We start from the raw sequence: 12,235 nt of genomic DNA, 5'->3' as shown, positions 1-12,235 counted from the left end.
TCAGGCGCACGTGGTGTCAAGCGACAGGAGTCAGTGGGCTGTGGACTTAGTTCTCCAGCCATGGTCAGCTGCACAGTGCAGGCGCCAGGTGGGCAAGGGGTTGGGAAGAATAGGGTACTTGGATTGGAGATTGAGGGCTTGCCGTCAGCAGCAGTGACAAGGTGTGACCCTGGGAGTGTGACTGAGTGATGGATGCAGGAGAACTCAGGGACCCCAGAGCTGAAGGTTTGTGAAAGATCATTTCTCAGTACTCGCAATCCTCGAGAGTTGAGACAGGAGCAGTGTCGGCGGAAGCAGCAGGGAGCCAGGAGTGCAGGGGTGGGGCCTGGGACTGGCAGATGGAGGCAACAACGACGGGGTTGAGGGTGAGAGCTCTGGTTCTCTGAGTATCTCTGACAACATGAGATTCAGAATTGGCAGACTTTTGGGGGAGAATGACCTGGAAGCCACAGTAAGCATAGGGAAGACCCTCCCTCTGGGCCTGGCATAGGAGGGTAGTCTTGTCTGTGGGCTGCAGGGAGGCACATCTTCCCTGGGGGCAGACAGGTGGTGGTGGGACGTTAGAGACCGAGGGTGAGGATGGAGGGGGTTTGCGGCTGAGGGAGGACACGTGGCAGAGTGTCTGGAGTTGGGGAGCAGTGGATGTGGGCCATGGTGGGGGTGTACAGAGAGAGTAAGAGACAAAGGAGAAGATGAGATTGGTCCTGGTGGAGGCAAGACGGGCAGTTGTGAGGGTCGGACGGGCCCTGGTGATCAAGTTGAGGACGTTTGGGAGAAGCGGGCATTGTTTCGAGAGCTCATACTCAGGTGCACCGATTCCCTCTTGACCTCGTGCATTGCACTGAAACAAGGGAGAAGTTTGGGTGTGTGTGTGTGTGTGTGTGTGTGCGCGCGTTTGCATGCATGTGTGTGTATACATGTGTGCATGTGTGCTAGAGTGATAGGGAGTGGGGGAGCGGCAAGGGTGTTCAATAGAGCATGGCTGTGTTAAGTTGGTAGGGAAGGAGTAGTGGCAGGAGGGACTGACAGGGAGCCGTGGCATGTTTGGGTCTGGGGCCTGTGGTGGAGGTGCAGGTGTGGTGGGAGAAATGCCTGAGCAGAGGTGGTCTGTGGTGGGGTGACTGTAGGTGGGATGTTCCTGTGTGTGACCACTGGAGGCGTGAGAGAGCCCTTGGATGGAGGCAGTCACCTGGGAGGACCAGGTCAGGGCTCTTGGGCATTGGACTGGCTCAGAGTGATGGCAGGGCCTGGGGGAGAGGAGGTGCATAACTGGGGGTGCTGGGCAGGTTGAAAGGTCAGGGGCAGCAACTAGGAGCCAAATGAGGGGCCTCGAGGAGGCTGCTCTGTTCCCATGTGAGACTGAGGAGCGCAAGTCTGGGGTGGCCCTGGCCAGCGGGGCCCCTGGTGCCCCCCCTGCCCTGAGGTTTTTGACTTGGGGGAATAGGCTGTTCCATGTGAGGGACTGCAGGTGGGGGGCTGGTCTGCCAGAGAGCCTGGCCAGGGGAGAGGGGGGCTCCAAGGGTGATGGTTAGGTAGAGGGCACAGCAAGGCGGGGACTGGGTATGGCCCTGGGGGCTGGACATCACTGGGGTGGGGAGCTGGCAGAGGGTAGTGCTCACAGGGACCCAGGCCTGAGGGGCTTCATTGAGGACACTGTTTCCAGACTTCACCTCTGCTTCCGCCTGTGTTTTGTGATGTTCTAGAGATGGTTGGTGGCCACACTCTCACGTTACCTCAGGCCCGGTTCCAGACGCATGGGGTTGATGAAAATGTGTGAGCGACATAGCATTTCTAATTTAATCTAATTTCTTTTTATTTAGGACAGGGAGTGGTAAAACCGTCTCAAATGTGATTATAGATTCGCAGAATTCTGACAATGAGGAAGATGATCAGTTTGTGGTGGAGGCTGCCCCCCAGCTCTCTGAGATGTCAGAACTTGAAATGGTGGGTTAACCAGAGTGTGTGTGTTTATAATTACACTTGGACCACATTGGCATTAATCCTCCAGCATTGATTTATGTAGCATAGTTTTCCTCTAAGGTTTCCATTAGTTCTGTACCCTGTTTAACTTTGTCCTTCCTTTGATGAGATCCATGAAAGCATGATTTTGAGAGTTCAGCAAACCTGACCCTCCTTTTTTCCTCTTTCCTTTCCGGCTCAGGTACAAGCGGTGGAGGTGGAGGAAGATGAGAAGCACGGTGAGTACTGGGTGTGTGCACGTCTGTGTCTGCTCTGTGCATGTGCTTTCAGAGGATCCAACACAAATGAGCCCGGTCTGCCCCGTTTTGGTCTGGGGTCTGAATGGCAGTAAACAGGATGCCATGGGCATGATTGCCTGTAGGTGGAGGTTTTATTATGGGAGATGGTGGATGCTGCTACCCGTCCTTAGAGGACTGGGGAGGGCACGCATGACCCAGGAGACCAGCTGTACGCGCTTACGCAGATGGCTCCTTTTCTTACCCGTCCACTTAGATTTGGGATTGGATGACCTCAAGTCATTCCCAAAACGACAGTTCTGTCATATTATTTGTTTTCTCCCCAAGCACAGTGTCTTCTTTTTTTCCAACATTTGTAAAGGCAGACAGAATAGTGTGATGAAGCCCCTGTACCCGATACGCAGCTTCAACAGTGATGGACTCATCTCGTTCTGTCTAAGCCCCCAGGCTGTGTCCCCTCCTCCAGACTGTCTTCAAGCCCTGGACCACTCAGTCCTTCTGCAAACGTGTATGCACCTCTGAAAGATGAGGGCTCTTTTTAAAAACATAACCATAATTCTATTGTTGTATATAAAAAAGCAATAATTCTTTAATATCTTCAAGCCTTTTATTTCCAGTTGTTCTGTATATTTTTTCTGCTTTGTTTGAGTCAGAAGCCAAGTAAGGACCCTGCATTGCCGTCCACTCGCTTGACTCTCAAGTCTCTCTTACCTGGAGGTCCGCCTGCCCCCTTTCCCTGTAATTTATTTGTTGGAGAAGCTGGTCGGCTGTCCTTCAGAGTTTCTCACTGTTGGGTGTTGCTTATTAACCCCAGTGTTAAGGTGTTTTTTTTTTTTTTTTTTAATAGCTTTCATTTTTTTTTTTTTTTAAAGATTTTATTTTTTTCCTCTTTCTCCCCAAAGCCCCCCGGTACATAGTTGTATATTCTTCGTCGTGGGTCCTTCTAGTTGTGGCATGTGGGACGCTGCCTCAGCGTGGTTTGATGAGCAGTACCATGTCCACGCCCAGGATTCGAACCAACGAAACACTGGGCCGCCTGCAGCGGAGTGCGCGAACTTAACCACTCGGCCACGGGGCCAGCCCCTAAGGTGTTTTTTTTTTTGTAAGGAAGGCTCGCCCTGAGCTAATGTCTGCACCAGTCTTCCTCTGTTTTTCGTATGTGGGATGCCTCCACAGCATGGCTGACAAGTGGAGCAGGCCTGCACCTGGGATCCGAACCCGTGAACCTGGGTGGCCAAAGCGGAGCACGTGGAACTTTACCCACTTGGCCCCAGGGCCGGCCGGGAGGTTTTTTCACACATGCCTCTGTTGCTGTAAATTGGTTCTAGAGAGTTGGTGAAGTTCAAGTGTTTTGGGCAAGAATGCCTCGTGGGTGGTGTTGGTTCTTTGTCGCGTCTGCCGTGTCTCTGCTCACCGTGTCAGCCTGGGTGGGTTATTCACTGAGGGTTGGAGTGGCGATGCTCTCTGCCGGCCTCCGTCTTCCTGCTGCTTTACTGGGGAGCTCCATGGTGCGAGCTCTTCCTTCTCAGGGGCCTGACCAGCCCACAGCGCAGAGCCTGTGGAAAACGCAGCCCCGACGCTCCATGCCGTCCCTTTATTGATCACTTGTCACAGTAGTGACTTTGTTCCTGACACCTGTGAGAGTTGACTAATGAGGGCTTCTGTGTTTTTTTGTTGTTTTGATATCTATATGAAGTCATGGTTTTGTTTGTTTTCTTTTGTTTTATACACTTGATTGTTTCATTTCAGCCCCTCTCAGTTTTTCCTGTCAATGTTCAAATTTCCCCATGTTTGACCTGTGGGGCCTGTCCAAGTTGTCTTCCAGAGGCATTTTGACTCATCCCGGTAGACTTTGCAGCTTCCTTGTTTTCCAGGCTGACAAGATGTTTCAGGCTCACTTTGTATATTTCCTGCCCTGTATCTGAAATCCTCCGTTTCTCCAGGGAGCCTGGCTGTGCATTGCTGCTTGGTTGGTCATTGTTTTTAGGGCTTTTCTTTTATTTTTTTAATAAGAAAATATGTCCTGAGTTCATATTGGTATTTCCACTTCAGCTTTACGATTGTAGGATTTTCCCTAAGTTCTTTGATTTTATACAAGCATCTCTATCTCACACTGAAAATCCTGGCTCCTGGCCCCAGCTGCTTGTTTGCTCTATCCCACAGTGTGTGCACACAGCAATTTTAGGGCACCACCTCCTGATATTAACAAGCGTGGTCACTGAAAACACTTCAGGACTTTTTCGGTCGGTCTGTTTGTTTGTTCTTAGCGTATATCCCACTAAGGATGTCAGCCAATTACTCTCTTTTAAAGTTATGAAATAATTCTTCTCCATTAGGCGATGCTTGCCAATTAGGTTTATTAGTTTCATTTTGGTTTCAGTTTTTAGGCATTGAAAGTTTTGATTTAATTTTGTTTTCTTTCTGTAAAATATTCACATTTCCAAGGTCAATGGTATGTTTAGAGATATGAGGCTTCGATCCCTGCCTTCTCCACCCGTTACTCTCCCCCCCCGTAGGTAACAGTAAAAAATATGACTTCTACTTCCATTTAAAAAAAATATGTAAGTAAGTGTGTATGTATCAATATCTGTACTTCTCCATCTTTCTTTTTACCTTGACAGCAAATGCTGGTGTTCATTCCATAGCAATGTAGAGAAACAGTCTCCCTTCCTGTTTGTAGCTGCATCACCCTCCACTGTGTGGATGCACCAGAGTTTATTCAGCCAGTTTCATATTGATGGGTAAAACAATATTTTAAAGAAAGTGATTTTTCATATTATATTTAGCCCATGAGTAATCCCCTTTTTTTAAAGAAGTTGATGACACTTGCCCCAATATAAAAGAAGTATTAGTACTTAGAAGCGATTCTGTCTCTTGTAGACTATTTATCACATAAAGATTATTTGAAGCTGTTTTCAATGTAGAAAGAGGAAGAATAAGAACTTGATTTTCTTCCCATCCCTCCACCCATTTAGACCATAGTAGTTTTTTAGGGCAGAGAATAACTTTAACATAAAACCACTGATTTTCAACAGGAGGACTTGTCAAAAAAATTCTGGAGACGAAGAAAGATTATGAGAAGTTGCAGCAGCCACCCAAACCTGGAGAGAAGGTAACGGAATGGTTTCTGTGGACACTGGTGTCTCAGCAGTCTGCTTTACACATTCACACTTTTGAGATGACAGGCATCTTTCAAATATGTGATTATCATATTTAAAAGTCCCCGAGCTGGCCGGCCCCCTTCTTGGGAGGATAGAAAATTCAGGGCTTTTTCAGTGTGATGTTGCCTCCTGGACCCCATCCGGTCCTGCCCTGGGTGGAGCAGCGGCCTGGCTTAGGGGCTCAGGAGTCGGGGCCAGAGGCCTGTTCCCTGACCCCACAGCTGTCCCCATCCCACCTCGTCCATCCCTTCTCCCTGCCTGCAGAGTGGGCAGGCTGGCGCCTGGCCCGGCTGATTGCACGGTAAGAGAGGGGGAAGTCCTCAAGCCTGGCTTTCAGATACGGTGCTGTTTGGCCTCCCAGCAGCCTTCCTTACAGCTGTGGCATGTGGTTTCGTTGGGTCCCATGGCCTCCCGCCAGCCACTGCCCTTGGGCATGTTACCTGGGGTGATTACCTGCAGGCCAGGTAGTGTGCCCCAAATGCCACAGCAAGATTTCTGTTATAGCTGCTTTTATAAAAAAGAATAAATCTTCATTTATTGTTTTAATAACAGAAAGAAGTTTCTTGGATGATCAGTTAGCAGCAGCAGCCAGCAATTTCAATAAGTTTTATACCCCCCCTCCTTGAACTAATGGTTATTTGTTTTAGATAATTCTGCTTAAAATGTCCTGGTTTGTCAGAAGACCTGGCCTGAAATAGCCCACGAGGAGAACTGTGTGGTCGAGCCCAGCGTTAGAGGGAGCCCTTGTACAGCAGCAGCAGGACCGCAGTGTTGCCCAGGCCCTACTCACGCTGACGGCCTGCTGTTTGCTCTTCTGAAAGAGAAAGCTCTCTGCGTCTGTTGTCTATTGCTGTGGAATTTTAATATGTCTTGGTCCTTTCACATGCCTGAGGAGTTGTCCCGGGGTCCCTGGCGAGCTCTGTGCCTCCAGGCTGTTAGTGTAGGTACCCTTTGAAGCTTCAGTTGGTTTGAATTTTATAGCCGTGTTTTTTATGCAGAGCACACTGGGCCTGTGTTTCAAAGTTTCCTCTGAAGGGTAAATTTCAGAGTAGTGGATCTTTTGACTTTAGAAGATAAAGGGAAACATGTCCTGGTTTGGTGGACGTTTGCTGCTTTAAAACAGTAAATGTTTCAGAGTCATGGGTGGCGTGTTGACGGTTGAGTAGGGAACCCTCAGCGGGCTCCTCGCCCCGTTTTCTCTAGTGTGTTCGCGAACATCAGATTTCATGTAGCTTATTAAATGTCTTCTAAAAACATCTTCATTAGGTTTTTTAAAATAGAAGAAATTAAAATGCACAGGAGCAGTCCTTTCTGTCTGTGCAGCAGTCCCGTTCTCCCTAGGGCCACTGCTCAGGTGCGTTCGGCGTGGCCCTCGCTTCCACTTCTGTTTGGCGCTGTTGTGTGAGTCCTTATGTTGTCCTGTTGGTGTGTTTTGCACGCTGCTTTCTTCAGGCAGCGTTGTGTTCCTGAAACTCTCCCCGTTTTGGTAGCTGTAGGTGTGGTTGGTTCGTTTTAGTTGACTGGTGTTCCATTATTTGTTTACTGATCCCTTCACTGGGTTAGGGTCCTTCAGCCTCTCACTGTTGTGGGCAGTCTTTCGCAGTGCTTCCCTGGGCTCCTCTGTGCGTCTCCTGGCACACAGGAGCCACTGGCTCTGAGCAGTGGTCAGCCAGCGTGCGCCAGAAGGGCCAGGCAGTCAGCGTTTCAGGCCTGTGAGCCGCGCAGTCTTTGCTGCAGCTTCTCAACGTGCCGACCTAGCCTGAAAGCAGCGTAGCATAGACAACAGTCGACGAGTGTGCGTGACTGTTCTGGTAAAACTTCCTTCACGACAGCAGGACCTGGCCTGGGACTGTTGTTTGCAGCCCTGGTAAGTGTCTGTGCCCAGACTTAGAGGTGCGTGCAGAGCTTCCATTTCACCAGGTGCTGCCAGATTACCCCTCATGGTGGCCGTGCCGCTGTACTCTCCGGGTGGGGGGGGGGTCTGTCTCCACACAGCTGTGCCAGCCAAAGTCAACACGGTGAACATTCCCATTGCCCTCAAAAGTGGCCTGTGCCCTTCGGAATCCACCCCCTCCTCTCCCCATCCCTCCCCCGCCAAGTTCCCCGCAACCACTCGTCTGCTTTTTGTCCCTGAGCTTTGGTTTGCATGTCCTGGAATTGTCTGTGGGTGGCATCGTGTGGTGTGCACTCTGTTTCAGTCTGGCTGCTTTCATGTGTCGTCATTCCTGGCATCCCTGTTGCAGCCCGTGTCAACAGTGGGTTCCCTTTTACTGCTGAGCGGTAGGCGTCGTATGGATATACCACGGCGTGTTTACCTGTTCACGGGCTAGTGACCCTTGCGTTGTTTCTGACACTATTACGTATGAAGCTGTGGTGCACGTTCGTGTGCAAGCCTTCGTGTGAACAAACGCTGTCCTTCCTTTGGGCAGATACTCAGGAGCGGGGCTGCTGGGCCCTTTGTAAGCGTGTGTTTACTTTTCATGAAACTGCCAAACTCGGTTCCATCGTGGGTGTACCGTTTTACCTTCCAGCCAGCGGGGTGTGAGAGTTCCAGTTCCTCCATGTTCTCATCAACACTTGGGATGGTTCGGCGATTTAATTTTTTGTGGTTTTAATTTGCATTTCCGTAGTGGTTAATGATGATTTTGTCTCTGTTGCTGATTTTCCTCCTCTTACTGTTTTCTTTGTATTGAAGTCTTAATGTTGCTGCCTTTTCTCTTCTCGCAAACGAGTCCTTTCTGTTTGTTTTACCAAGTCAGTTTCTCTAGTGGGTATATTCCATTTTTCTGTTTCTTTTTGAGTTTCTTTTGGTAATAAATATTCGAATGTCAGGATTAGGTTTACTTGTGAGTGAAGGAAAGATCTAAAGCAGTAGTGGCTTAAAGGAGGTAGAAAGTGCTTCAACTTCTGAGTCAGAGTCTGGAGGTGGCACTGACCCAGAGGCCTTCTGCCTCATTCTTCCACACGCGTGACCTCTGTGCCTCAGGGCACTGCATGGGCCAGAAAGGCTGCCCCAGTTCCAGCCTTCAGGACTGCATTCCAGACAGCAGGAAGGAGGAAAAGGGAAGAAGGAGAAGGGCACATCCCTTCTCTTTTAGGCCATTTATTGGAAATTGTGTATACCACTTCCACTTACGTTATATTGACCCCATCTTTGTCACTAAGGGGACCATGAAGTGAAATCTTTGTTCCAGGCATCAGTTTGCTTAGCTGAGAATAAAGGCTTCCATTAATACAGACTAGAACTTGCCAGATTTTCTCACTGCCTGGCACACTCAGAAAATGATGGTATTTGGAAGGCGCGTGGGCAAGTGGAGGAGGCTGCCTGCCTGGCTAGGAGCCAAGGGTTTCTGGATCAGCACAGCTACCACATATGGGCAGCACACGGTGCGGGAAGCTCTGCTGTCAGAGGGGATCAGAACTGGGGGCTGACGAGCAGTCTGCTCCACAGTGTTTCTCTAGGAAATTGTTGATTTCATTCACCTTTTACAAAGTCATGGCAGGGGATGTTTCAAGTATACTTCTATGATTTAAAAAATGTGCCTATAGTTTTCCTTTCTTCCCAGAAATTTTGTGTCTTTTTTTTCTTTGTTGAGAGTTTGAAAAAACTATTGAAATGGACACCCTCTAGCAAAGAATCAACTTTTGATTTTGTAGATGTCACTGTTATTTTCATTTCATTGATGTCTATGCTTTATTTTTCCTCTTAATTTCTTTGTTTACTTTTTCTGGCCTCAGGTTAAACATGTAGCTCATTTATTTTTAGTTTTTGTCATTTTAAACATAAATATATTTAAGACTATACATCTCCCTTTAAGCTTTATCCTTGAATTTTAAATTCCTTAAATATTAAATTAATATTAATATTAAAAATTCCTTGAGTCGTAATAGGAATTACTTTGTTGTTATTTCTTCCTTAACACATGGACTGTTTAGGTCTGATTTTTAGCTTTCAAACATGAGAGTTTTTAAAGTCTTTTTATTGACAATATCTAATATAATTGCATGTTCAAAAATATGGTCTGTATGATATCGATTATTTGGAATCGAGACCTTCTTCATGGCCTAGTTTGTGGTCGGTTTTCATAACTGTTTCAGATTGCTTGCAGAGCGTGTCTGCTTTCTGTGTTTTGGTCCAGGCTCCGATGCACCCATGCTGATTTCATGGGGAGGCAACTGTGAGAGTGTGTACCTCTCAAAGCACGTGGCCTGTGTCTGTGTATCATTATTGTCGATTCATATGTTAACCATAATATGAATCTCTTACCTTTTCTCCGTCATTCAAAAATTCAAATAGTAGATGTTTTCTCTGCTTTGACATAAATTATAGTAAGCCCTTAGTTTCTATACTTTGTATTTTTTTTTGAGGGAGCATTTTTTTCAATGCTGAGGAAATACATATTTGTAATCTGGGCATCTCTCCAGCCTGTCTTTGAAGTTTAGTGGGAAGAAAAGCCATTTCTTATTGTACTAATAGACTTGAATAATACATTATAGAATAAATATGTGAATCAGATTGCTGGGAGCATTTTCCTCATTATCCTGACTTATTTGCTCTCTTTTCAAGAGGAAATATAAACTCTTTAATAGTAAGATATTAGTCCATGCCAGCAATTTTTCCTTCAGATTTATGATTTAAGTTTTTGAAAAACAACCAGAAAAGCAGTTTTATTACAGTGTTTCTTATGCTTTAAAAATACTTGCTTTTTAAACTTTATAGATGAAGATGCTTTAGAGTAATAGCCAGCGATTTCAAAGATGGTTCACTTAAAGGGCCCCTTAAATATTTCTCCCTCCTGCTTCTTCAGTCTCCTGCTGCGTCATCTTCTCTTTCTCTTTTCTTTTTTTTCATTTTGTATCTGTTCTAACTGAATGTAAATTTTGGATGCTTTTTCTTTTCACTCGAATCCTTTATTTGAAAATAGACTCAGAGTGTCTCTCTTTGTAGACTTCTTTCTCTTTCAGTTCGCTTGAAGTTTCTGTGGTTTTGCTCTCATCACTGTCTCGCTCAGGTGAACTGAGTGCCCGAGACCACTCGTCTCTTCAGATGAGAAGTTGAGTCTGTCGCACGTGTGCTTTCACTGCCCTCCCGAAGGAAGGCTGTGAGAAGGGTCTAAAGCAGCACCGGCTGTGCACAGGGATCGGGGGTGACTGTCTTAAAGAAGCGTTTACTTGGAAATAGAAGAACTTGTGTCTTAACACCTCTTGACCGATAAAACGACCTCCTCATAAACGTGTCACATTAGAATTAAGTAGTACGTAGCAAATAGTGGTTAGCTAATTCTTACATGAAAGTCCGGGATTTCAGTCTTCTCCTTTACTTTGGCGATCTGAATAGATCTTAAAGTTACTTCTTATTTTGGTAGCTAGATGGTGCAGTTTCGTCACAAATACTTTAAAACCTGTTAGAAAAATGCTATTCAGAATCCCCACTTAACTGAAATTCTGCACCCAGTAGAAGTATTTTTAGTTTGGATGTTTGTGGTCCTAGTATTATTGGATGTTCTGCTAGGAATATTATTTCCACTTAAATTGCTGTGAAAAAAATAAAAGGGAACACATGCTGTACTATTTCCTCACAGAGAGACTTTAAGAGCTAAAGTTATTTATGGGAGTTACTGAAATTGATTTTAATCATGAGAAGTTATGGATTTGGGTTTTTTTTTTTTTTTTTTTTAAGGAATAAGGTGATAGTTTTATGTTCCCAGGTAATGCAGTGTCTTCCAGTGTGCAGGCTTGGGATTTTAGGTTTTGGATATAAAATTAAATTGCCAACCCCAAATTATCATGTAAAAATCAGATACCAACAGTATCACTTAAAAATATTTACAGAGATATGCCCTGATATATTATAGACCATGAAAATGGTATGGAAATGGCTAAACAGTACATGTGTGTGAACTTTGTGAAGGTAATTATGAGGAAATAGGACTTCTCTGTATAGATGAAGTTCATGATACAGATAAAGTAACAGAGGACTTTACCTGAAGAAAATAGATATTTGACTTAAGAAAATTGCATTCTTAAAACGTGATTGGCTATAGTCTTACATACGTTTCCAAACTGAATGGTCATCATCTTCTGAGTAACGTCTGTACTCAGTGAATGATAATGTGATGAGTAAGGATTTTATTTTTACTCAAAATGTCGATTTAAACTTCATATCATATTATATCTGTCACTTCTCTAGATTTTAGTTAAGGCTCAATAAGTCATTTTGGCCTTCATTCCATCAATACCTTGTTCTTTGTTTTTCATAAAAAATCTCTTCAGTTTGATTGATTGACAGCCTGAGTCTGTAGGTGTAAATTCAGTTACCCGGAGTATAGACGCTGGTGTTTAAATATATTCACTGTGACGCATCAATGAATGTAAGAGGGAGCAATGTTATATTAGCCACAGGATAAAAATCAGTACGAATTCAGATTGAATTTAGTCAAATTGGCTGTAAAAAGTGGGTGAAGCTCAGGGGACAGAAGTGTAGGAGTTTGTCTGGAGAGCAGCGAGTAGGAAAATGAAGGGGCCGTCCTCACACGCTGCAGGAGCTCTGCTGCCCGGCGGCTGTGGGCTCATCGACCGGGAGGCACGATGCGCGGCTACTGACTGAAGAGTCACTCTCACTAGTTTGAAGAGGTGTGAGGACTTTAGAAACTGCCCGGTGAGGCATCATGAAATTGTTAGAAAGGAAAAAAAGGAACATTAGAAATCGGGGCTCACAAGAGGAGGCTGACAGATGATCTGCTGAGCCCACGGGGCGGCTGGGCCTGCCTAGGCTCTGCGCTGGCGCCCGTCTGCCTCGCTCCTCCTCTGCACGGGGCAGCATCGCCGGGCTGGGTCCTCAGCTGTGCCTGCTTTCCC

At 46.1% G+C, this 12,235-nt stretch overlaps 1 protein-coding gene across 6 annotated transcripts in view; it reads left to right on the top strand.

Moving 5' to 3' along the window:
• The window catches only part of TRAF3IP1 (TRAF3 interacting protein 1), a 52,610-nt gene that overhangs the window by 24,704 nt on the left and 15,671 nt on the right, over positions 1-12,235 (top strand). For all 6 annotated transcript variants that reach the window (XM_044751274.2, XM_070489255.1, XM_070489253.1 and 3 more), the window contains 3 exons: positions 1,821-1,944; positions 2,162-2,198; positions 5,252-5,328. In XM_044751274.2, coding sequence (XP_044607209.1) covers positions 1,821-1,944; positions 2,162-2,198; positions 5,252-5,328 — 238 coding nt within the window. The remainder of the gene's footprint in view (positions 1-1,820; positions 1,945-2,161; positions 2,199-5,251; positions 5,329-12,235) is intronic.

Source organism: Equus asinus, chromosome 19 (genome assembly GCF_041296235.1).
Source record: "Equus asinus isolate D_3611 breed Donkey chromosome 19, EquAss-T2T_v2, whole genome shotgun sequence".
Lineage (NCBI taxonomy): Eukaryota > Metazoa > Chordata > Mammalia > Perissodactyla > Equidae > Equus > Equus asinus.
Note: the sequence above shows the minus strand (reverse complement) of the source record. Positions and strands in the feature narration are given on the sequence as shown.